Genomic DNA, 27659 nt, shown 5'->3' with positions numbered 1-27659 from the left:
CGAAGATATTATTGTATATCGTTTTTTACATGTCTACTTCATTTTTTATGTTAGTTGAAGCATTAGTTTCTGCTGCTGCGATATAAGGTGTTGTGAACAGGGAGAAAATGCTGTTCAAGCGCAACGCCCGTGGCGAGTCATTCCCCTTCGTAATGCTACCCAAGCTCACGCAATAACACAACACAACAGATTTAGAACAGTCAGAGTTTAGACGACGCGACAGTTGACACGTGCTTGTAGACGGCGAAATGTTTTGCTACTTTTTGGTCATAATAATGTGTATGTTCACAAATAACATCTCAAAACAGAGATTTTTCAATAGTCTTTAGGTCTACAGTTTAATGCATTTGGTCTAGATTTAGTTTAGTGTATTCAGTCAGTATAAATAACTTAAGTGTAAATAAATCAGTGAAAGTGTAAAGATAAAAACCATTGTTATTATGTAGTGTTTCTTAGATTTCCTCATTCGTCACATCCGCTCAGATTATTCACAATTTTTAAGGTAAGCTAACACCTTAAAAATTACTCAAATAAGAATTATTGTCCAGAAAAGTCTACAACGTAAAATTTATGTTGGAATTTTGAATTTAGAGGAAAACCACTTTTTCCCTTCAAAAGTGTTTAAAGGGTTAAGGATTCCGCTACCTTCAGTAGACCCGTAAGCAATTTACACTAGAATCTCGATTTTACGTACGCTCACGGTCGCTTGGATTGCATTCGTAAAATCGTTATCTTCATAAAATTTTAAACACCCCACTCCGTGAAGATGCATGTTATAATTTATTGAATGGAATATATATAATATTAAATAGTAAAAACAAGACTGCCATCTGCCCTTTGCCCTCCCTTGCGTTCCCCTTATTTTTTTTTAACATTCCACAACTTGCCTCATTGCACGAGTGATATAAAAGTGACATCACAGCGACTAAACACAGTTGCACCACGCATTGCATCATGTTAATTTTTGTGTGGTGACAGTAGGTTGTCCCACATGCCTTTCTTGGATATCTTTCCTTTTCGTAAGACGCGTGCTACTAAAATAAATTTATATTTGAGTTTGTAAACTTGTTCACTCCTTGCCAGAGACAACTGAACACAGACGAGACTTTCCAGAGTCGGGTTGATGAGCTGGAAGAATTCCCTGCCTTGCATTTTTATGGACTTCACCTTATAATATTTATCAGTTAATCTTTAACAGATAGGCTTGAAAAATATTAATGAACGCACTTTTTGTAACATAATTGAGGAGAACAAGCACACAGTTCAGTGTACACCTGTACTGTTTCATAAAAGTGATCATAGGTAGGGACTGAAAAAATTCGCGGTTTCAATGACCACTAGGATAGACTCCACGATTCTCTATGTACTCGGGCAACTATCACCGGGTCATTGGCTACCGATTCGGGACACCTGTTTATTGCGATTCTTATGATTCGATACGTCTTTTGTTGAGTCTTTGCTATTGGCCTAGAGTCCTTCAGGTAAATTGCGGTCCAATCACTGACGCAGCATTAAGCTAAATGAGTTTGGATTACAGCCTGTCTCGAAAGGAATCCGCGAATTTTTACTGTCTCTAATCATAGGCTTATTTGGTGAAGAAAAACGCTGCTCTGTAATGACAGACATTCATTAAAAACACAGTACATTATAATGCGAGAAGCCCTTGAATTTGTGATAGCCATCGGGAATTATTTGTTTGTATAGTAAGTTAAAAAAAGCTTAGTTGAAAATCCGCTCGTCACGTCTACTTGCTGCGTCACTTATACCATTTTTGAGCGTTTTTTTACTGGGAAACCGATGCAGCGAAGGTAATGAATGCGACACATGTCAAGATAATGCCTAATGGCATGGGTTGTTGGATATTAGCGGAAAGGAGAGGAAGTAGCTACTCAATATTGTTTCTTTCTCTCACGCTTCACAAGGTTTCAAGCTCAGTTGCTATGCTCACGAGCTGGAAATGTTGGAATGGGTAAGTAATGTTGAGTATAGTTCATTTGCGGTAAAATATATATTTTTACGGCCTTGACATAACTTTTCAATCGAAGAAATTTCGAATTTTGCGACAAATAAAGTGTACCTAGTCCATTTTTTCTTTTCGATTTTGAGTTTGATGCCACAATAACTTATACAATATTCACTAACGGTAAATGGCTGTTGTATTAGCTTTAAAATATGAATACGCTGTGCATAAAAAATTAATATTTTTAAATGTTTTCATAGTGTTTTTTTTAATTTTTATTAAATATATTTTGGTGTCAAATTTTCCGAATTTTAGATGGTTCCTGAAAAATGTTTTCGTAAAATCGCGGCTTCGTTGAGTCCGTGCTCCGTAAAATCGAGGTTCTAATGTACTATTAAACATTCTGAAGTTAAGTACAGAACATGTTATTTAAGGGTTTATCAGGGCCGTATTTACGCGCAGGCTATCTAGGCTGTAGCCTATGGGCCCGCACCACACGACACTGCGACGTGGATCTTCTTATATTCTTAAAATACGCGTCGACATAGTGTCCAGTTGTTTTGTGTGGATTAATTGCGCCGAACTAAACTCTTCTGTGGAAAGCTGATTATGAGTTATGTCAGCATTTAGAAATTTTTGATTATTTTCATTGGTTTTGGTGTCACTTAATTCCTTAACCTCTAAATACTGTTTGGTTAAATTGTCTAGTTTAGTAATAAACTAATTTTTTCTGCGCTTTACTATCACTAAATAAACTTATAGTCCTCGACTACTGAATCCATCTGTGCTAATTCTAAATGATAAGTAATTATGATTCATATCGAAACATAGTAATATTCATTTAATTGTGAAACATTTTTTGACTATAATTATAAGCGTATTTCAGGTGTTACATTTAAAAACAACTGTTTTCTGACTGTGATAACATATTTAAATTGTTTCTCTCCCAAAGTTGAATCTTTTGACCAACACGTTTTCAACTTTATAATTATTTTAATTTAATTTGTACGCGACATTTATTTATGGGTAAAGAGAGCAATTAGTTGAAGGACTGTATTCTTGATATCCTTGTACCCTGTACCCTTGTACGCTGTAAAAGTATAAGGACTGTATTCCTGCATTTTTGTTGCTAAAAATTCATTTGTTTCAATAAAATAGTTAATATTTAATTAGTAAAGTAGCCAATAAAGATTTTTTTTATGGCGAATGAGTACTGTGGTCTAGTATTTTAGTAACAGGACAAGAATTTTTAACAGGGTCAGTACTGGAACTATTTTATGGCTAGTAACAAGTCGCAGTTAAGTCTTCCAAAAGATTAAAAATACTTCATACCCCTAAGTCTGGCCCCCCCCTACAAATTATCATATGGGCGCCCTTGCTAGCGGTAAAACATAGAGCTTGTAAATGAATGTTCAAGTGTACACGAGAAATAAAGTTAAGCAAATTATGATTTATGGCTTATGTCAAACATTTAGCAAAAAAAAACTAAAAAAAAAATATTATAGCAAAAACTATCCAATATGGCAGAGACTACTCCCCATTAAAAAATTAATTAGATTTATAAAAAAAATTAATTTATTAATAATTATGTTCAACCACATATATTTCATAAATTAAAAAAATATATATATTACATTTTCCATATACATTTAATTTCAAAATACTTTTTTTTTTGTTCTGTAAATAGATAACATTTTTTTTTAATTTTTTTTTTTAATTTTTAATTTCATCGTTAACATAATTCACTTAGTCTGATAGTAAACATCATACATACTCACTTAAAAAAAAACCTTTGAAACACAAAAAAATCCTGACGACATCATTCCACCTCATTAACGTAAACATTGCACGTAACGTTTATATTCATGATCTTGGAAATTATTACGACAAGAAGGTTTCTACAACAGCAAGTGGGCCACCGACTAACAAAAATTGTGGTTAATTTTCCTAGACTTTTGAATGCCTTTGCAATGCAACAAATAAAGCGCTTGTGCACTGGAACACAAGGGACTGCTCGGGTGATCTCGGAGGACAGGGCCACGGGGAGGGCTGGGGGGTCTCTCACCTGGCACGGCGACGAAGAACTTGACGGCGTCGCGGTGGCCGTGGAAGGAGAGCTGGGCCTGGGCCATGGAGCAGTACGGCACGAAGCTGCCCGGCGCGACCTTGCCGCCGGCCGTGTCGGCGTACACCCGCACCACGCCGCCCGGCGCCCGCGCCACCGTGCCGCCGCCGCGCGACCCCGCGCCTGCGCCCCCACGCCCGCCGCCTCACCACACGCACGAGTACCTGGTCCGTCTATTTACCACAGCACGACACAGCAGGGCGTCTACGAGTACCTGGTCCGTCTATTTCAAGACATTATCTTTGAAAGATTTGTGCAATGGGAGTGCATTACTTGATGTAAGCTTTTGGACATACGCCATTTCAAGACATAGCCCAGACTCGCAAGCCAGGTTTATTGATGATTTTTCATTCTCTTTTTTTTTTTTTTTTCCATCACTACTTTTACTTCAGGACTGATTGAGATACCTTCCTCGCATTTTTGTTCTGCTACAAAAATATTATCAACAGGTATTCACCAAGTGCAATGTGGTGAAACAATCCAACAATATTAGTTATGTGTTATCATTGCTTTGCCCCGGTGTGTGGCCGCGTAGCCATTTCGCACGAGCTAAGCACAGCACTGGACGGAAGGTGGGGAGAGGGTGTCAAGAATGGCGTCACGGGACAAAGGAAATGCTGATAACGGCACTAAAAAAAAAGTCACGAAGAATGCCGCTTGGCGACAGGATGCTGAAGATACAGAGACGAAAGGCTTGAGGAAACTGTGTAATTAGGTATCTTAAAATAAAAATTCCCTTAAATAAATCTTAAAAAATAAATATTAAAAATTTTTTTTATTAAAATAAAGTTTTATAAATTACCTTAAAGTGGCACGATGGCCTGTTTCAAAATCACCGGTAACTGTAAAGTGCAAGATGTTTTTGCACACGAAATATATGAGTCCCGACGAACTCTTTTTTTTTTATACCGAAATAATTTTTTAATAAACTTCTCGTACAACCGTTTCAAGTAACAAAGAGCTTAATTTTTTAAAGCTCCCCAAATTACATTGTCTCTCCTAAGAACGTTTTATAATTTAAGTAAATATTTTTAAGGAGCTTTTAAGTGTCCCGTGTAGCACACACAGACAGACGTGACGTGTCGTGTCGCCCACTCACTTTCAGACAGCGGCACGGAGATGATGACGCCGTTCCCCGTGCCGATCCACAGGCGACTGGACGAGATCAGCAGAGCCGTGATGCGGATGAACGAGAAGCCCAGCTTGCCAGTGCCTGCAATGCGACACACACACACTCTGCTGGTGACAAGCACTGGAAATGAATACAATTATTTTTTTATAAAAAAACAAAAAAAAACAAGCTTTTATTGTTGTGTGAACTAAAAATTTAAAAAAAAAAATCTTTAAATTTAATAAATTTGTTCAACAGCAGCTCTGTATAACATAATTTTTTTTTAATAAACTTAAAATAAGAATAAAATAATAAACAAAACAATTTTAATGAAAAAATTAAGTGCAGGGTGCTTAATATCAGTTGTCTTAAATTTTTTATCACTTATGACTATTGGTTAGTAACCAATCCCTCGCATAGCACGTCTTCAATTAATGCGAATTCAGTTAGCACAATGTAAATTTTACTGCCCTAGTCTCGAATAGCACGTCTGTAAATTTCAGCAAGCACGAAATCGCCACAGGCTAAAAAAAATCTCGGAAACAACGCGACGTCAGGTATGGAATTCGAGGGGGGAAGAGTGGTTTGGAATGCGAGGGGAAAGAGATGCGCACGCAGATAAACAAACACCGGGCCGTACTGTTGATGCCCGGCCGCAGACCAGGCCGTACCGTACAGAAACCAAAGCAGATGAAATTGGACACGCTTTTTAAAAAAAAGCAAGATGATAGTGTTAATTTCACCCCAGAAAATATTTAACTAACTTTTATGTTTTGTATATGTACATATTGTACATATTTTAATGTTATGTTTGTGCTCTAGGGAAAATCTAAATCTGTTTATCTGTTAACTGATTTGTTTACATAGCCGCTTTTATAAGAGGTGTGCATAACAAATTAAATGTTTACATATGGCTGTGTGTTTTAAAGTTATATAAAACCGGTTCTTAATTTCATAAAAGTGTTTTAACTTTGTTATGTTTTAAACGTAATAACAAAGGATCCAGCTGCTTGCAACAGCAGGCAGACAGACGCACGCGCGTGTTGAAGGTCACGCCTGGGCGGGCAAGCCAACCTGCTGACTGACGGTAAATATGTTACCACTTATCTCCCGTTACACTGTGCCATGTTTTCTTTATCTAACGTATTCGGTGGTAGGCTTAAAAAGATAAATGATATGGCATATGCATTTTCAAGTATTATTCTACGCATTTATATTATGTAAAGATTACTTCCCTACACATCTTGGAACACATTAAATAATTTAGCCTTATATTTATGGGGACTAATGCTTCAGAATACGCGATTTCGATTAACACGAACATTTTTAGGAACGAATTAGTCGTGCTAAGTGAGGGATTGGTGTATAGAGTCATTATGAAAATGAAAAAAAAAGAGCACCCCAGACTTTTTTTCATTAAAGTTAATTGTTTAGTTTATTACCTTATATCTAATTTTAAGTTGAATAAATTGCACCACAAAATCAATAAAAATTCCTGAAAAATTCGGGGAGGAAATTGACTTCCCCCCACCAAACAAAGGTCTATATAATTGCAGTATAAATGTTTTCATAATATTTTGGAACTAAAAAAAAATTAATGTGACTGCCAGTAAAAACAAGATCTAGACAACAGCCAGGGTTTAAAATGTCAATATACCTATACTGATTTCATCACTTTTTGCAAATAGTTTTATAAATTGATTGCTTTTTTTGTGAAAAATTTAATTTTACAGTTAGTTAAACTTTTCTGTCCCTGGCGATTTCCAGTGTAAGACGACCTGAAATGTAAGACCACCTGGAATGTAAGACGACCGTGAATGTAAGACGACCATGAATGTATAAATACCTGAATAAAAATAGCTCTCAAATATGACAAGCTTGATTAAGTCAACCTACAATCTGAGATACACTCTAATATAAGACTAAAATTTTCACTATGGCCAAATTTACAAATAAAATAATGTTTAAGGTTCTTCTAAGCCTGTGCAATATGGTTATTTTTTATTTTTGACGTTAAAAAATTAATGCACGAAAAGTCGAAAAATGGTATCTTGATTCTCAATTGAATGTAAGAGTGCCTGATGAGTAGAGACCTGCTAAATTCGCGGATTCATTCGGTGATAGGCTAGAATCCAAACACATATACCTCTTAGATAATTTTTGCCATTGGCTTACTGTTCATCTGGATGAATCTCAACCAGTTATAAAACCCTCAACCAAAGAAGGATCGAATCACGGAAGAACCGGCCGAGACACGACTCGCAAGTCGGCAGCCGATGAACTTGCGTTATTTTGCCCGAGCGCACAGGGGTGCGTGCAGTCTATCCTGAAGGCCGTGGAAACCGGGAATTTTGCAGGTCTCTACTGGTGAGTTCACAGAGCAGCCAAGTGGAGTGGAGTGGAGTGGAGTGGAGTGGAGTGGAGTGGAGTGGAGTACGGACCCAGCATCTTGCTGACGTAGGGCTCTATGTCGACGTCCTGCAGGTGCTGGTGAGTGTGGGCGTGGTACAGCCGCAGCGTAGAGTCCAGCCGGATGGACAGCCACACGCCGTCGCCCAGCCACGCCATCTGCCGCACCTGGCTCTCCTTGCGCGGGTGCGCGTCGAACGACTTCTGCAACCAGCGCGCCCGTCCCCCTACTGCACCCGCTCAGTGAGAGACAGCAGCGCAATATTCACACACGGCAGGCAATGTGTAGCTACGTTACTGGGCAAAATTTAGAAGGAAAAAAAATGCCATTTTTACGAAGGAAAAAATCAGTATTTTTTCCTCAAAACAAAAATAACGGCAGCAAGTAAAAAAAACCTGCACTGCAGGTAACAAAGAACCTTCAGTTTTGTGCTTGAACATTGACGACTAGGGACAAGACTATATGGTTAGTTGCAATAAAACTGAAACAACTCCAAAAGGCATGCCAGTACACCATATAGCATTGAAATGCAAGTTAAATCATGGACTTAAGTAAATATTTAATTAAAGAACTGTCACTATTCCCGGACAACATCTGTACCAAAGTGCACGGATCAGAAAAATTTATCGAATTTGTTTTATTGTGCAACTCTTATCGAATCACTTTCAATTTCAAACCACAAAGGCTCGCTAATTTATTTTTATTAGTTTTAATGTATCTGCTTTAGACCAATTCAACACAAATTATTTTAAAGTAAAATTGCAGCAGCTTTTATAAAAATTAAAAAAAAATTCCACTGAAAACTTGTATTTTAAAAATGAAATTGGACTAAAAATAAAACCAAAAAAAATCTTGTCTCTATTATTCACATAGGTACATTTTTCAAACAGTCAGAAATATGCTGGTTTATTTTTATTTTCCATAGTTCTTTTCGAGACATGCTTATTACAATTTATTCTATTGTACTATTGTATAAGTGCATCATGTGACAGTCAAAATAAGACTATTTTGGTGAAATAAACACGAATAAAAACTTTAGTTTCATATTTGTTAAAAAATACAGCATTTTTATTTGAATAAACACAATATATAGAAATAAAAACAATAACACCGAAATCTCATGGTTTCAAGACAAAATTTACCTAACAAAAAAAAAACCATAAAATCTTGCCCCTAACAATTGTTCAATCATACATAGTCCCTTCCTTTTTCCTGCATGCAAACAGTCAAAGTATAGCCTGCATTCACTCCCTTGCTGCTCCGCCTAAGCACATTGCATTGAAAAACATCACTCTCTTTCCATTTCAATCAGAGGAACTTCCAAGGTGTGAATATTCACCTCTCTTTCGTAACTAATAGTGTAATAGCATACATAGCAAAAACTACAAAGTTTATTTCTACAGGATGTCTGCAAATACCTGATGAATCCAATACAGGACTTTTTTAGGAACTTTTAATAAAGTTTACTTGCAACTGTTTTAAACTACAGGGCCATGTTTATAAATATTATACAAAATTAAAAATAATACAAAATAGGTCTAGTATTGGCAGGAACGTACCGATTTGTGTGAAATACATAGCTAAATATTTTTGAGGAATAATTTTCATCTGATTTAAGAGTCTTACTACTTATACTAAATATGTGATTATTAAATTATTTGAGGTCTCAAAAGCATAAAACACACGTTAAATAAACAATTGCTGGAAATTTAAAAAAAAAAAATTTACTGTCTTGCAAAACAATTACTGCTTAATGCTGGACTTTTTCATGACATTTGAGACCAGTTGTTTAGTTTTCGTGACTATGGTGCCCTGCTGTAAGATGAACGGGGAAGGAGACGTGCGTACCAGCACGGCGAGGGAGTGGGGGCCGAGCACGTGTATCTTGTTGCGGTAGCCGCACCACACGCGGCCGTGCACCGCCACCATGCAGCGAATGGAGTGCACGGGACTGCCCAGCGTGACCACGTGGTAGCTGCCCAGGTCCCACTGGCCGTCCGTGCCGCGCCTGAACGCCGCCACCGTGCCGTCCGCCAGCGCCGCCAGCACGCGCCCCTGCAGGTGCCTGCAACCACGCGCGCACGCCCGCGCTGCTCACCCAACATACGGCACCGCTAGTGGATGCTTGGCAACGTTGCAGGTGGCACGCGATCATAACACGCCGCCTGAGTATTGGAGTGTTCCATGTCCACTTTTTAGGTTTTTTATGCTATGGTCACAAAATTAATATAAGTATTCATTTGTACTATATCCACAAACACGTCTGCGCACATAAAAATATTTGTTCTTAATTTAAGACCAATATTGTTTTGCTCTATGTCATGCTATTCATAGTTGTTTGAACTTTCAAATGCTTATACCTCAGTTCCGACTTCAATGGACATAGAACACTCCGATTCTCAGGCGACGATATGCTGTCAACTGAAGTTACATTCACCCTGATATTGAGAGTTTGATAATGGACAAACAGCAACAAGTTTCCCATTCAAAATAGCTGTTTTTTTATGAATCTTGATTTTCAGACAAAATTTGTTCAATTTGATTTAATGTCTATTTTTAGGATTCCCTCTCTTGCCGAGTGCCTGTGCCCAGCGGCAGACAGCCACGTCACTTACCGGCGGCAGACATAGCTTAACGGCGCAGTTCATGATGCTTTTTACACCCCCTGTCAAGATATTTCAATTAATTAATTTATATTTACCTGTGACACATTTATTAAAAACCAACACAGGCTAGTTATTTAAGCATATAGTCAACTACAATAATTCAACGTTATTTTTTTTTTTTACCCAAAATGGAAAAATTCGCATATGGGTCGCAGTACATTTTATCGAACAAAAAAAATCTGCATAAAATCTGCTACCCATACGCGTGTCTATCAGGTACTTTTTACTGTATAGTGCTCTATCACAAGGGTTCACATTAAAGGAACCACACGGTAAATAATTTACAGACGTTCCAATTCAAACACTGAAATAGGAAAGCTGGTTTCTAACTGGGCTCCCAACTGGAAAGCAAGGAAATGCTGAGCTGAGCGTGACTCACACGATGCTGAGGACCGAGTCCTTGAGCTGCACGGAGTGGAGGCAGCGCCGCCACTGCGCCACCGCCGAGTGCACGTACACCGTGCCGTCCTGCGAGCCCAGCCACATGGTGGGCAGCACGCTGCTCATCTTCTCCAGCTCCTCGTACGCCACCTCGTTCTCTGCGACACACGCATCACACGGCACGCTCCCGGCACGACTCACATTCCGGTACACACGTAGTTAATAACCCTTCAAACCCTACCATCTACACATTTCCCCTAAATAAAATATTTCCGATTTAAGAGGCCACTCCAGTATTTCAGGGGCACTACGCAACCCGCGTTTACCTCATAAGAGTCAATGTTATTTTCATTTTGCTTATAACTAATTAACTAATGTAGATTTCGAAATGATGCTCGCTTGGTATGCAAGACAACGGTGCTCTTATCAAAGCCCCTTTCTTCAAAAACGTGCATAAATTATCGTTTTATACTAATCTTTACTAATATGCATAAGTGTACTGTCTAGGTTTGAACCATAATTTATGCACGTTTTTGAAGAAAGGGGCTTTGATAAGAGCATCATTGTCTTACAATTCAAGCAAGCATCATTTCAAAATCTATATTAGTTACTAAGTTATAAGCAAAATGAAAATAGAATTGAATCTTATGAGGTTAACGCAGGTTGCATAGTGCCCCTGGAGTGGCCTCTTAAGGTGTGATGCTAAATTAATCTATGAACAGACATCTACCACCTAGATATACAGACTATAATTTAAAATACAGCTTGAATCAATATCAAACTTTAAATATAATATGTACAATATAAAATTAAAGGTGAAAATAATATAAATATAAATAACCAACGAATCATGACCATGTGGCATTCATGACAACCTAGACTGTATGATAATTTTTAATTCCTACAGGCACTGAATTTCCAATCTCTAATTTACTAAAATGTCAAGCTCACGATGACTTTGAATTGAAAAGGACTCCAAATTTTAGAATCAACGCATCACAAATTTTCAAAATGCTATTATTATAACTTAGATATTTTACCTTTCTGAACTTCCGAAACGCCATCTTTGACAATGCCTGTCACCTCTTTTATCAGACGGTGCGTCGGCACTTCATTCCCAAACTCACTCTCCGACTCTGAAAGTGCACCAACAAAACAAGCTGTGAGTGCCAGGGTTCTTTACTACACAATACCTTCAAGCCAAAAAAAACACTTAACTAAATTTCCATTTAAATGCACATAGGCCTCAAAGTCAGTTACAGCTTTGTTACATCACAGAACTTCGCTTCCTAATGAGTTTCTAATGAAGGCAAGCGTGGCTGCAATGAGACTCTGACTGGATGATAAATGGAAAGTACATTGAGTCGTAAGATACGGAGAGGCATGAGAAAAAATAAGTAAATTTTAAGTTTGAAAGTTGTTTGGTTGTTCTGGTTACACACATATAATAAAATATTATTATTAATATTAAATATTAATCATTGATTATTTGCTAAGTGTAAAACAATGCGTGAATAATATTGCAGTACAAATCTAAATTTCTCAATAAAATCATCTTAGCCTCAGACATGTTACTTTTCTTTTTTTGTTAACGAGTCCGATAAGATCTGGTGTGGTTGGTTGAATGCAGTTTTGTCTGTCGTGTTTGCGACGTGAAAGAATTAGAAATTACAGGAGAAACAAATATGTCTTCTTAAACCCCATTATAAAATATATATTCCGAACAGCATGGGGGGTAAAGCGTGCTGGTTTGCAGTATGTACAGGGATGCCTGGCGGCACTGACCCCGGCCGGAGGGCTCCGGGGCCTCGCTGCCCGTGGCGCAGCTGACCAGAGTGATGCGCCCCACCACCGACTCTGCCGCGTCGTCGTCCCCCTCCTTCTCCCCCGCCGGCCGCTCCGCCTCCACGTCTCGGTTCTCCGCGGGGGCGGGGGCGGGGGAGGGCGGCCCCTCCCGGCCCTCCGCCTCCTTGTTGTTGGGCTCGTCGGCGCGCAGGTAGTCCGTCTCCCTGGCCCCTGCGCACGGAGCACACACGCTCGTTGCAGCGACACACCACCACACACCACCGAGCAGTACAGCCAACACTCCATGGCGTCACAAACATTGAATTTCGTCTTTCACAAAAGTGGATTACATCTTTATAACATCTAAAAAAGAACATGTACATACAAAGCACTATTTTCTTGAAGAACTGCTTTAAAAATTCTTGGTATGCACTTAAAATGTTGCAGTGAAGACCCTTAACGGCCTTAACCTATCACATTCATGACCGAGACCACGCAGAAAATAGTGAACGTCAAAGTAGTTTTCTACATTAATTATGTGCACAGTCCCCAACTATTTATGTTTAATGTGAGGCTGTAAACTGAAGTGAAGCATAAAAAAAAATACGAGCCAGCAAACGGCCGCTGTAAATTAAAGTTTCGTGACTTTCCAGTTCCTTAATTGTTTATTTCGGGACTTTCGTGACCACTCCTTCGTAACTTTAGCGACCTGTAGGCACCCCGAATGGTGAAGACTGAAAATTTGCTTTGAACCGTAAAAATGGGAGAGAGAGGACGCTTTCATTAGCTAACTAACCATGTTCAACAAATCTTGGAAATCGATTTTAACCAACTTCCAACTGTTGTATCGACATATGTACACTTTAAAAGTACGTATATGAATTCTGGATGACAATACAATAATTTGGTACCATCAAACTGATCTGATGATGGGAGCCAGGAAGTGGATAGTGGAACCCTTCAATGGCTACATTGAAACATTTTGGAAAACGAGCCTTTTTTACATTACCTACCTATTACATTTATCACTGACCTAACCAAAGAATTTTTTTTCTTACTTACCATTCCAAATACTTTTCACATTTCCTAAATGAATACATGAAAATTCCTGCCTACACATCACTCTGACACTAACCTACATTTTTCCAAAGCTTCATCACATTTTATGTAGCATTTTAATATCTTAACCGACCTCCATCACACAGTACACGGTAAAGTAAACCCTTTACTTTGCAGTCTGTTCCTGCAGTTAAGACTATAATTTATGAACTTTTTTGGTGTGTAATTGATGAAAGGACATTTTTTCTAGTTACTATTTAAAATGTAATAGAGAGAGAGAGAGTGAGTGAGAGAGAGAGAGAGAGAGAGAGAGAGAGAGAGAGAGAGAAGCAGGGCTCGCCTGGGACGCTGGCGATGCAGAGCACGTGCGACGTGCAGGCGTTGAAGCCCTCCAGGATGTCGGCGGGGTTGTTGGCGTCGATGACGGTCACCTTGCTGGCCGAGTGCGTGCTGGTGCAGATCCACACCAGCGAGGACAGCTGCAGCTCCAGCTCCTCCCCCTCGCGCAGCACCCTCTCCCCCTCCTGCGCACACACACACACACACCCACCCACCCCTCGTACACGACTGACTTCCCCGCCGCGTACTCACACCGACATATCCGCTTACCTTTTCAAACATGATTTACTGACTCTTTTTCTTATATAACCTTGGCCCTACCAGTGCCACCCCTCCAGAGCCTCGGGTCGAGGGATGAGCCCTCCACCCCCCTCAGAGTGTTCCCGCGCCTGAGCCGCCCCCTGGTCGTGAAAGAGGGCCAGTCGGGCACTTCAGGGCAGTCATGAGGTGAACCTGAGCGAGGCAACGAGCATTACTTATTGGAATTAAACACCCGCCACGGACTTTATGTCTTCTCTGTTCTGTGGGGAACTTCCTCTCCATCAACTGTCTCTCGCCATCCACGGCCAACCCTGAGGGGAAGGAACAGGCAACAGGGCTCGGTGACCTGGGTTCGATCCTCGCACCTTTGCCTCGTTCCTAACAGACACAGCCGCGTGATCTTTTTTTAACGCACGCAAATGGGCCGGTACCTTGAGCTCGTCGTCCAGCCGGTCGACCTCGCTGCACTCCTTCTCCGGGGGCTCCTCCCCGCCCTTCTCCTCGCCCTCCGCCCCGGGCTGCGTGTAGAACACGCTCGCCCCCACCACGCTGCCCCCGTCGCGCGTGCGCCCGCCCGTCAGGTTCACGCCCGCCGCGCACCAGATCTGCAACCACGCGACACACGGTCCACGGTCCCAGCTGCAGCTGCAGCGCGGCGCTGTCTGCCTCCGAGGGTCCGCATGCAGGACTGAGTTGCCAATTTCATAATATACCTGATTTCGTTAGCAGTAATATTATTTTTTACAGCATCTTTAATTATAATACATTTTAACATATTTTGAAATTTCACTATTTAATGATTTTTTCATTCAAAGACCAATAATTAGCGTCTAGTGACAGTAATCTTACAGTTGTAATCTTTCTGACAAAAAAAATAATAGTTAAATTCTAAACACCTCAGAGGAGAAACTATTTGTAGTAAATACCTGGCATTCCATTTAATTATGAGCTATGCTCAAAGAGAAAGAATTTGTAATTTTGAATGACACTAAAAAAATTGTGTATTAAAACATTTGAAACTAAGATGGCCTTTTTCAATTATGACTCTCCGGAAATAATAATAAAATATTATCAGGTGATGCTTTTGATGAAATACATTTTTTCAAAGACATTTTAAAAAATTTTCATTACAAAGTTGTGTCTAAAATTATGTGCTCTATGGCATGTATCTGGCACTCTGAAACAAGGACAGTAATAATGTTTTATTGTATAATTGTCACACATTTTACACTAAAATCAAGTCTGAAAAGTAGTTTTTATGTGAAAAAAGCATTTTTTTGTTAGGTGAAGTTATTCATAAAAACAAAACCTATTTATTGAAATTACATTTATTTTAAAAAGTAGACTATACAAAAGCACTCCAAACAATTAAAATTAATAAGTCATGCAACAAAACATTTTGTTACACTTTAAACAGAAAAACAAAAACTGTGACCCGAAAGTAAGCCGGAACTAATGCCTAACTATCGTCACAGTACATAACACGAAAGAGTGCAAAAGCTATCCAATGTAGCTAACTCGGCACTAGACAGACTGCGCGCACTGCATACAATCGACGAGCTACTGATATCTACATTCACACTACGTGCGCACGCTCTATACGGGAATCGAAACAACAAAACATGGAAGATACCAACTAGCGCTGGCTACATTTTTACAAGCGGTACACAGCGGCGACGAAGACGAACCTAAAAAAGGTTACAACCTTTTGAAAACGTCTTTAAAAGAAAATTTACACATCAGACAACTTCGTATTTCCGTTAAATAATAAGTAAGCAGTAGCATCAGAAAGAATATTAGATTTCAACTTTAAAATACATCGTTTCGAATGGGAAAACTACCTACACAAAGCACTCAGAATCTAACAGTGGGACCAGGAAACAAACAGGAACAAAGAGAGAGAGAGAGTGAGAGAGAGAGAGAGAGAGAGAGAGAGAGAGAGCGTAGTACTACCTACACAAAGCGCTCAGAACCTAACAGCGGGACCAGGAAACAAACAGGAACAAAGAGAGAGAGAGAGAGAGCGTAGTACTACCTACACAAAGCACTCAGAACCTAGCAGCGGGACCAGGAAACAAACAGGAACAAAGAGAGAGAGAGAGAGAGAGAGAGCGTAGTACTACCTACACAAAGCACTCAGAACCTAGCAGCGGGACCAGGAAACAAACAGGAACAAAGAGAGAGAGAGAGAGAGAGAGAGCGTAGTACTACCTACACAAAGCACTCAGAACCTAGCAGCGGGACCAGGAAACAAACAGGAACAAAGAGAGAGAGAGAGAGAGAGAGCATAATACTACCTACACAAAGCACTCAGAACCTAGCAGCGGGACCAGGAAACAAACAGGAACAAAGAGAGAGAGAGAGAGAGCGTAGTACTACCTACACAAAGCACTCAGAACCTAGCAGCGGGACCAGGAAACAAACAGGAACAAAGAGAGAGAGAGAGAGAGCGTAGTACTACCTACACAAAGCACTCAGAACCTAGCAGCGGGACCAGGAAACAAACAGGAACAAAGAGAGAGAGAGAGAGAGAGCGTAGTACTACCTACACAAAGCACTCAGAACCAAGCAGCGGGACCAGGAAACAAACAGGAACAAAGAGAGAGAGAGAGAGAGAGCGTAGTACTACCTACACAAAGCACTCAGAACCTAGCAGCGGGACCAGGAAACAAACAGGAACAAAGAGAGAGAGAGAGAGAGAGAGCGTAGTACTACCTACACAAAGCACTCAGAACCTAGCAGCGGGACCAGGAAACAAACAGGAACAAAGAGAGAGAGAGAGAGAGAGCGTAGTACTACCTACACAAAGCACTCAGAACCAAGCAGCGGGACCAGGAAACAAACAGGAACAAAGAGAGAGAGAGAGAGAGAGCGTAGTACTACCTACACAAAGCACTCAGAACCAAGCAGCGGGACCAGGAAACAAACAGGAACAAAGAGAGAGAGAGAGAGAGCGTAGTACTACCTAAACAAAGCACTCAGAACCTAGCAGCGGGACCAGGAAACAAACAGGAACAAAGAGAGAGAGAGAGAGAGAGAGCGTAGTACTACCTACACAAAGCACTCAGAACCTAGCAGCGGGACCAGGAAACAAACAGGAACAAAGAGAGAGAGAGAGAGAGAGCGTAGTACTACCTACACAAAGCACTCAGAACCTAGCAGCGGGACCAGGAAACAAACAGGAACAAAGAGAGAGAGAGAGAGAGCGTAGTACTACCTACACAAAGCACTCAGAACCAAGCAGCGGGACCAGGAAACAAACAGGAACAAAGAGAGAGAGAGAGAGAGAGCGTAGTACTACCTACACAAAGCACTCAGAACCTAGCAGCGGGACCAGGAAACAAACAGGAACAAAGAGAGAGAGAGAGAGAGCGTAGTACTACCTACACAAAGCACTCAGAACCAAGCAGCGGGACCAGGAAACAAACAGGAACAAAGAGAGAGAGAGAGAGAGAGAGCGTAGTACTACCTACACAAAGCACTCAGAACCAAGCAGCGGGACCAGGAAACAAACAGGAACAAAGAGAGAGAGAGAGAGAGAGCGTAGTACTACCTACACAAAGCACTCAGAACCTAGCAGCGGGACCAGGAAACAAACAGGAACAAAGAGAGAGAGAGAGAGAGCGTAGTACTACCTACACAAAGCACTCAGAACCTAGCAGCGGGACCAGGAAACAAACAGGAACAAAGAGAGAGAGAGAGAGAGCGTAGTACTACCTACACAAAGCACTCAGAACCTAGCAGCGGGACCAGGAAACAAACAGGAACAAAGAGAGAGAGAGAGAGCGTAGTACTACCTACACAAAGCACTCAGAACCAAGCAGCGGGACCAGGAAACAAACAGGAACAAAGAGAGAGAGAGAGAGAGCGTAGTACTACCTACACAAAGCACTCAGAACCTAGCAGCGGGACCAGGAAACAAACAGGAACAAAGAGAGAGAGAGAGAGAGAGAGAGCGTAGTACTACCTACACAAAGCACTCAGAACCTAGCAGCGGGACCAGGAAACAAACAGGAACAAAGAGAGAGAGAGAGAGAGCGTAGTACTACCTACACAAAGCACTCAGAACCTAGCAGCGGGACCAGGAAACAAACAGGAACAAAGAGAGAGAGAGAGAGAGCGTAGTACTACCTACACAAAGCACTCAGAACCTAGCAGCGGGACCACGAAACAAACAGGAACAAAGAGAGAGAGAGAGAGAGAGAGAGCGTAGTACTACCTACACAAAGCACTCAGAACCTAGCAGCGGGACCAGGAAACAAACAGGAACAAAGAGAGAGAGAGAGAGAGCGTAGTACTACCTACACAAAGCACTCAGAACCTAGCAGCGGGACCAGGAAACAAACAGGAACAAAGAGAGAGAGAGAGAGAGAGCGTAGTACTACCTACACAAAGCACTCAGAACCTAGCAGCGGGACCAGGAAACAAACAGGAACAAAGAGAGAGAGAGAGAGAGAGAGAGCGTAGTACTACCTACACAAAGCACTCAGAACCTAGCAGCGGGACCAGGAAACAAACGGGAACAAAGAGAGAGAGAGAGAGAGCGTAGTACTACCTACACAAAGCACTCAGAACCTAGCAGCGGGACCAGGAAACAAACAGGAACAAAGAGAGAGAGAGAGAGAGCGTAGTACTACCTACACAAAGCACTCAGAACCTAGCAGCGGGACCAGGAAACAAACAGGAACAAAGAGAGAGAGAGAGAGAGCGTAGTACTACCTACAAAAAGCACTCAGAACCTAGCAGCGGGACCAGGAAACAAACAGGAACAAAGAGAGAGAGAGAGAGAGCGTAGTACTACCTACACAAAGCACTCAGAACCAAGCAGCGGGACCAGGAAACAAACAGGAACAAAGAGAGAGAGAGAGAGAGCGTAGTACTACCTACACAAAGCACTCAGAACCTAGCAGCGGGACCAGGAAACAAACAGGAACAAAGAGAGAGAGAGAGAGCGTAGTACTACATACACAAAGCACTCAGAACCTAGCAGCGGGACCAGGAAACAAACAGGAACAAAGAGAGAGAGAGAGCGTAGTACTACCTACACAAAGCACTCAGAACCTAGCAGCGGGACCAGGAAACAAACAGGAACAAAGAGAGAGAGAGAGAGAGAGAGAGCGTAGTACTACCTACACAAAGCACTCAGAACCTAGCAGCGGGACCAGGAAACAAACAGGAACAAAGAGAGAGAGAGAGCGTAGTACTACCTACACAAAGCACTCAGAACCTAGCAGCGGGACCAGGAAACAAACAGGAACAAAGAGAGAGAGAGAGAGAGAGCGTAGTACTACCTACACAAAGCACTCAGAACCTAGCAGCGGGACCAGGAAACAAACAGGAACAAAGAGAGAGAGAGAGAGAGAGCGTAGTACTACCTACACAAAGCACTCAGAACCTAGCAGCGGGACCAGGAAACAAACAGGAACAAAGAGAGAGAGAGAGAGCGTAGTACTACCTACACAAAGCACTCAGAACCTAGCAGCGGGACCAGGAAACAAACAGGAACAAAGAGAGAGAGAGAGAGAGCGTAGTACTACCTACACAAAGCACTCAGAACCTAGCAGCGGGACCAGGAAACAAACAGGAACAAAGAGAGAGAGAGAGAGAGAGAGAGCGTAGTACTACCTACACAAAGCACTCAGAACCTAGCAGCGGGACCAGGAAACAAACAGGAACAAAGAGAGAGAGAGAGCGTAGTACTACCTACACAAAGCACTCAGAACCTAGCAGCGGGACCAGGAAACAAACAGGAACAAAGAGAGAGAGAGAGAGAGCGTAGTACTACCTACACAAAGCACTCAGAACCTAGCAGCGGGACCAGGAAACAAACAGGAACAAAGAGAGAGAGAGAGAGAGAGCGTAGTACTACCTACACAAAGCACTCAGAACCTAGCAGCGGGACCAGGAAACAAACAGGAACAAAGAGAGAGAGAGAGAGCGTAGTACTACCTACACAAAGCACTCAGAACCTAGCAGCGGGACCAGGAAACAAACAGGAACAAAGAGAGAGAGAGAGAGAGCGTAGTACTACCTACACAAAGCACTCAGAACCTAGCAGCGGGACCAGGAAACAAACAGGAACAAAGAGAGAGAGAGAGAGAGAGAGAGCGTAGTACTACCTACACAAAGCACTCAGAACCTAGCAGCGGGACCAGGAAACAAACAGGAACAAAGAGAGAGAGAGAGCGTAGTACTACCTACACAAAGCACTCAGAACCTAGCAGCGGGACCAGGAAACAAACAGGAACAAAGAGAGAGAGAGAGAGAGCGTAGTACTACCTACACAAAGCACTCAGAACCAAGCAGCGGGACCAGGAAACAAACAGGAACAAAGAGAGAGAGAGAGAGAGCGTAGTACTACCTACACAAAGCACTCAGAACCTAGCAGCGGGACCAGGAAACAAACAGGAACAAAGAGAGAGAGAGAGAGAGAGCGTAGTACTACCTACACAAAGCACTCAGAACCTAGCAGCGGGACCAGGAAACAAACAGGAACAAAGAGAGAGAGAGAGAGAGCGTAGTACTACCTACACAAAGCACTCAGAACCTAGCAGCGGGACCAGGAAACAAACAGGAACAAAGAGAGAGAGAGAGAGAGCGTAGTACTACCTACACAAAGCACTCAGAACCTAGCAGCGGGACTAGGAAACAAACAGGAACAAAGAGAGAGAGAGAGAGAGCGTAGTACTACCTACACAAAGCACTCAGAACCTAGCAGCGGGACCAGGAAACAAACAGGAACAAAGAGAGAGAGAGAGAGAGAGAGCGTAGTACTACCTACACAAAGCACTCAGAACCTAGCAGCGGGACCAGGAAACAAACAGGAACAAAGAGAGAGAGAGAGAGAGCGTAGTACTACCTACACAAAGCACTCAGAACCTAGCAGCGGGACCAGGAAACAAACAGGAACAAAGAGAGAGAGAGAGAGAGAGAGAGCGTAGTACTACCTACACAAAGCACTCAGAACCTAGCAGCGGGACCAGGAAACAAACAGGAACAAAGAGAGAGAGAGAGAGAGAGCGTAGTACTACCTACAAAAAGCACTCAGAACCTAGCAGCGGGACCAGGAAACAAACAGGAACAAAGAGAGAGAGAGAGAGAGCGTAGTACTACCTACACAAAGCACTCAGAACCTAGCAGCGGGACCAGGAAACAAACAGGAACAAAGAGAGAGAGAGAGAGAGAGCGTAGTACTACCTACACAAAGCACTCAGAACCTAGCAGCGGGACCAGGAAACAAACAGGAACAAAGAGAGAGAGAGAGAGAGAGAGAGCGTAGTACTACCTACACAAAGCACTCAGAACCAAGCAGCGGGACCAGGAAACAAACAGGAACAAAGAGAGAGAGAGAGAGAGCGTAGTACTACCTACACAAAGCACTCAGAACCTAGCAGCGGGACCAGGAAACAAACAGGAACAAAGAGAGAGAGAGAGTGAGAGAGAGAGAGAGAGAGAGTTTAGTACTACCTACACAAAGCACTCAGAACCTAGCAGCGGGACCAGGAAACAAACAGGAACAAAGAGAGAGAGAGAGAGAGAGAGAGCGTAGTACTACTTACACAAAGCACTCAGAACCAAGCAGCGGGACCAGGAAACAAACAGGAACAAAGAGAGAGAGAGAGAGAGCGTAGTACTACCTACACAAAGCACTCAGAACCTAGCAGCGGGACCAGGAAACAAACAGGAACAAAGAGAGAGAGAGAGAGAGAGCGTAGTACTACCTACACAAAGCACTCAGAACCTAGCAGCGGGACCAGGAAACAAACAGGAACAAAGAGAGAGAGAGAGAGAGCGTAGTACTACCTACACAAAGCACTCAGAACCTAGCAGCGGGACCAGGAAACAAACAGGAACAAAGAGAGAGAGAGAGAGAGAGCGTAGTACTACCTACACAAAGCACTCAGAACCTAACAGCGGGACCAGGAAACAAACAGGAACAAAGAGAGAGAGAGAGAGAGAGAGAGAGAGAGAGCGTAGTACTACCTACACAAAGCACTCAGAACCTAGCAGCGGGACCAGGAAACAAACAGGAACAAAGAGAGAGAGAGAGAGAGAGAGAGAGAGAGAGAGCGTAGTACTACCTACACAAAGCACTCAGAACCTAGCAGCGGGACCAGGAAACAAACAGGAACAAAGAGAGAGAGAGAGAGAGAGAGAGCGTAGTACTACCTACACAAAGCACTCAGAACCTAGCAGCGGGACCAGGAAACAAACAGGAACAAAGAGAGAGAGAGAGAGAGAGAGAGCGTAGTACTACCTACACAAAGCACTCAGAACCAAGCAGCGGGACCAGGAAACAAACAGGAACAAAGAGAGAGAGAGAGAGAGCGTAGTACTACCTACACAAAGTACTCAGAACCTAGCAGCGGGACCAGGAAACAAACAGGAACAAAGAGAGAGAGAGAGAGCGTAGTACTACCTACACAAAGCACTCAGAACCTAGCAGCGGGACCAGGAAACAAACAGGAACAAAGAGAGAGAGGGAGAGAGAGAGAGAGAGAGAGAGAGCGTAGTACTACCTACACAAAGCACTCAGAACCTAGCAGCGGGACCAGGAAACAAACAGGAACAAAGAGAGAGAGAGAGCGTAGTACTACCTACACAAAGCACTCAGAACCTAACAGCGGGACCAGGAAACAAACAGGAACAAAGAGAGAGAGAGAGAGAGAGAGAGAGAGAGAGCGTAGTACTACCTACACAAAGCACTCAGAACCTAGCAGCGGGACCAGGAAACAAACAGGAACAAAGAGAGAGAGAGAGAGAGAGAGAGAGAGAGAGAGAGAGAGAGAGAGAGCGTAGTACTACCTACACAAAGCACTCAGAACCTAGCAGCGGGACCAGGAAACAAACAGGAACAAAGAGAGAGAGAGAGAGAGAGCGTAGTACTACCTACACAAAGCACTCAGAACCTAACAGCGGGACCAGGAAACAAACAGGAACAAAGAGAGAGAGAGAGAGAGAGAGAGAGAGCGTAGTACTACCTACACAAAGCACTCAGAACCTAGCAGCGGGACCAGGAAACAAACAGGAACAAAGAGAGAGAGAGAGCGTAGTACTACCTACACAAAGCACTCAGAACCTAACAGCGGGACCAGGAAACAAACAGGAACAAAGAGAGAGAGAGAGAGAGAGAGAGAGAGAGAGAGAGAGAGCGTAGTACTACCTACACAAAGCACTCAGAACCAAGCAGCGGGACCAGGAAACAAACAGGAACAAAGAGAGAGAGAGAGAGAGCGTAGTACTACCTACACAAAGCACTCAGAACCTAGCAGCGGGACCAGGAAACAAACAGGAACAAAGAGAGAGAGAGAGAGAGAGCGTAGTACTACCTACACAAAGCACTCAGAACCTAGCAGCGGGACCAGGAAACAAACAGGAACAAAGAGAGAGAGAGAGAGAGAGAGAGCGTAGTACTACCTACACAAAGCACTCAGAACCTAGCAGCGGGACCAGGAAACAAACAGGAACAAAGAGAGAGAGAGAGAGAGAGCGTAGTACTACCTACACAAAGCACTCAGAACCTAGCAGCGGGACCAGGAAACAAACAGGAACAAAGAGAGAGAGAGAGAGAGAGCGTAGTACTACCTACACAAAGCACTCAGAACCTAGCAGCAGGACCAGGAAACAAACAGGAACAAAGAGAGAGAGAGAGAGAGAGCGTAGTACTACCTACACAAAGCACTCAGAACCTAGCAGCGGGACCAGGAAACAAACAGGAACAAAGAGAGAGAGAGAGAGAGCGTAGTACTACCTACACAAAGCACTCAGAACCTAGCAGCGGGACCAGGAAACAAACAGGAACAAAGAGAGAGAGAGAGAGAGCGTAGTACTACCTACACAAAGCACTCAGAACCTAGCAGCGGGACCAGGAAACAAACAGGAACTAAGAGAGAGAGAGAGAGAGAGCGTAGTACTACCTACACAAAGCACTCAGAACCTAGCAGCGGGACCAGGAAACAAACAGGAACAAGAGAGAGAGAGAGAGAGAGAGAGAGAGAGAGAGAGAGAGAGAGAGAGAGAGAGAGAGCGTAGTACTACCTACACAAAGCACTCAGAACCTAGCAGCGGGACCAGGAAACAAACAGGAACAAAGAGAGAGAGAGAGAGAGAGCGTAGTACTACCTACACAAAGCACTCAGAACCAAGCAGCGGGACCAGGAAACAAACAGGAACAAAGAGAGAGAGAGAGAGAGCGTAGTACTACCTACACAAAGCACTCAGAACCTAGCAGCGGGACCAGGAAACAAACAGGAACAAAGAGAGAGAGAGAGAGAGAGCGTAGTACTACCTACACAAAGCACTCAGAACCTAGCAGCGGGACCAGGAAACAAACAGGAACAAAGAGAGAGAGAGAGAGAGAGAGAGCGTAGTACTACCTACACAAAGCACTCAGAACCTAGCAGCGGGACCAGGAAACAAACAGGAACAAAGAGAGAGAGAGAGAGAGCGTAGTACTACCTACACAAAGCACTCAGAACCTAGCAGCGGGACCAGGAAACAAACAGGAACAAAGAGAGAGAGAGAGAGAGAGAGCGTAGTACTACCTACACAAAGCACTCAGAACCTAGCAGCGGGACCAGGAAACAAACAGGAACAAAGAGAGAGAGAGAGAGAGCGTAGTACTACCTACACAAAGCACTCAGAACCTAGCAGCGGGACCAGGAAACAAACAGGAACAAAGAGAGAGAGAGAGAGAGAGAGAGAGCGTAGTACTACCTACACAAAGCACTCAGAACCTAGCAGCGGGACCAGGAAACAAACAGGAACAAAGAGAGAGAGAGAGAGAGAGCGTAGTACTACCTACACAAAGCACTCAGAACCTAACAGCGGGACCAGGAAACAAACAGGAACAAAGAGAGAGAGAGAGAGAGAGAGAGAGAGAGCGTAGTACTACCTACACAAAGCACTCAGAACCTAGCAGCGGGACCAGGAAACAAACAGGAACAAAGAGAGAGAGAGAGAGAGAGCGTAGTACTACCTACACAAAGCACTCAGAACCTAACAGCGGGACCAGGAAACAAACAGGAACAAAGAGAGAGAGAGAGCGTAGTACTACCTACACAAAGCACTCAGAACCTAGCAGCGGGACCAGGAAACAAACAGGAACAAAGAGAGAGAGAGAGAGAGCGTAGTACTACCTACACAAAGCACTCAGAACCAAGCAGCGGGACCAGGAAACAAACAGGAACAAAGAGAGAGAGAGAGAGAGCGTAGTACTACCTACACAAAGCACTCAGAACCTAGCAGCGGGACCAGGAAACAAACAGGAACAAAGAGAGAGAGAGAGAGAGAGCGTAGTACTACCTACACAAAGCACTCAGAACCTAGCAGCGGGACCAGGAAACAAACAGGAACAAAGAGAGAGAGAGAGAGAGCGTAGTACTACCTACACAAAGCACTCAGAACCTAGCAGCGGGACCAGGAAACAAACAGGAACAAAGAGAGAGAGAGAGAGAGAGAGCGTAGTACTACCTACACAAAGCACTCAGAACCTAGCAGCGGGACTAGGAAACAAACAGGAACAAAGAGAAAGAGAGAGAGAGCGTAGTACTACCTACACAAAGCACTCAGAACCTAGCAGCGGGACCAGGAAACAAACAGGAACAAAGAGAGAGAGAGAGAGAGAGCGTAGTACTACCTACACAAAGCACTCAGAACCTAGCAGCGGGACCAGGAAACAAACAGGAACAAAGAGAGAGAGAGAGAGAGCGTAGTACTACCTACACAAAGCACTCAGAACCTAGCAGCGGGACCAGGAAACAAACAGGAACAAAGAGAGAGAGAGAGAGAGAGAGAGCGTAGTACTACCTACACAAAGCACTCAGAACCTAGCAGCGGGACCAGGAAACAAACAGGAACAAAGAGAGAGAGAGAGAGAGAGCGTAGTACTACCTACACAAAGCACTCAGAACCTAGCAGCGGGACCAGGAAACAAACAGGAACAAAGAGAGAGAGAGAGAGAGAGAGAGCGTAGTACTACCTACACAAAGCACTCAGAACCTAGCAGCGGGACCAGGAAACAAACAGGAACAAAGAGAGAGAGAGAGAGAGAGAGAGCGTAGTACTACCTACACAAAGCACTCAGAACCTAGCAGCGGGACCAGCAAACAAACAGGAACAAAGAGAGAGAGAGAGAGAGAGCGTAGTACTACCTACACAAAGCACTCAGAACCAAGCAGCGGGACCAGGAAACAAACAGGAACAAAGAGAGAGAGAGAGAGAGCGTAGTACTACCTACACAAAGCACTCAGAACCTAGCAGCGGGACCAGGAAACAAACAGGAACAAAGAGAGAGAGAGAGAGAGAGCGTAGTACTACCTACACAAAGCACTCAGAACCTAGCAGCGGGACCAGGAAACAAACAGGAACAAAGAGAGAGAGAGAGAGAGAGCGTAGTACTACCTACACAAAGCACTCAGAACCTAGCAGCGGGACCAGGAAACAAACAGGAACAAAGAGAGAGAGAGAGAGAGCGTAGTACTACCTACACAAAGCACTCAGAACCTAGCAGCGGGACCAGGAAACAAACAGGAACAAAGAGAGAGAGAGAGAGAGAGCGTAGTACTACCTACACAAAGCACTCAGAACCTAGCAGCGGGACCAGGAAACAAACAGGAACAAAGAGAGAGAGAGAGAGAGAGCATAGTACTACCTACACAAAGCACTCAGAACCTAGCAGCGGGACCAGGAAACAAACAGGAACAAAGAGAGAGAGAGAGAGAGCGTAGTACTACCTACACAAAGCACTCAGAACCTAGCAGCGGGACCAGGAAACAAACAGGAACAAAGAGAGAGAGAGAGAGAGAGAGAGCGTAGTACTACCTACACAAAGCACTCAGAACCAAGCAGCGGGACCAGGAAACAAACAGGAACAAAGAGAGAGAGAGAGAGAGCGTAGTACTACCTACACAAAGCACTCAGAACCTAGCAGCGGGACCAGGAAACAAACAGGAACAAAGAGAGAGAGAGAGAGAGAGAGAGAGAGAGAGCGTAGTACTACCTACACAAAGCACTCAGAACCTAGCAGCGGGACCAGGAAACAAACAGGAACAAAGAGAGAGAGAGAGAGAGAGAGAGCGTAGTACTACCTACACAAAGCACTCAGAACCAAGCAGCGGGACCAGGAAACAAACAGGAACAAAGAGAGAGAGAGAGAGAGCGTAGTACTACCTACACAAAGCACTCAGAACCTAGCAGCGGGACCAGGAAACAAACAGGAACAAAGAGAGAGAGAGAGAGAGAGCGTAGTACTACCTACACAAAGCACTCAGAACCTAGCAGCGGGACCAGGAAACAAACAGGAACAAAGAGAGAGAGAGAGAGAGCGTAGTACTACCTACACAAAGCACTCAGAACCTAGCAGCGGGACCAGGAAACAAACAGGAACAAAGAGAGAGAGAGAGAGAGAGCGTAGTACTACCTACACAAAGCACTCAGAACCTAACAGCGGGACCAGGAAACAAACAGGAACAAAGAGAGAGAGAGAGAGAGAGAGAGAGAGAGCGTAGTACTACCTACACAAAGCACTCAGAACCTAGCAGCGGGACCAGGAAACAAACAGG

General features: G+C 43.3%; 1 protein-coding gene across 1 annotated transcript in view; it reads right to left on the bottom strand.

The window, feature by feature from the left end:
- The window catches only part of LOC134540975 (C-Jun-amino-terminal kinase-interacting protein 4), a 90082-nt gene that overhangs the window by 10458 nt on the left and 51965 nt on the right, over window positions 1–27659 (bottom strand). Inside the window, 9 exon segments of the mRNA XM_063384072.1 lie at window positions 4026–4208; window positions 5185–5298; window positions 7638–7809; window positions 9455–9671; window positions 10652–10811; window positions 11694–11789; window positions 12439–12669; window positions 13838–14021; window positions 14529–14702. Coding sequence (XP_063240142.1) covers window positions 4026–4208; window positions 5185–5298; window positions 7638–7809; window positions 9455–9671; window positions 10652–10811; window positions 11694–11789; window positions 12439–12669; window positions 13838–14021; window positions 14529–14702 — 1531 coding nt within the window.

This window comes from Bacillus rossius, chromosome 17 (assembly GCF_032445375.1).
Source record: "Bacillus rossius redtenbacheri isolate Brsri chromosome 17, Brsri_v3, whole genome shotgun sequence".
NCBI lineage: Eukaryota > Metazoa > Arthropoda > Insecta > Phasmatodea > Bacillidae > Bacillus > Bacillus rossius.
This window is presented reverse-complemented; position numbering and strand designations above follow the sequence as displayed.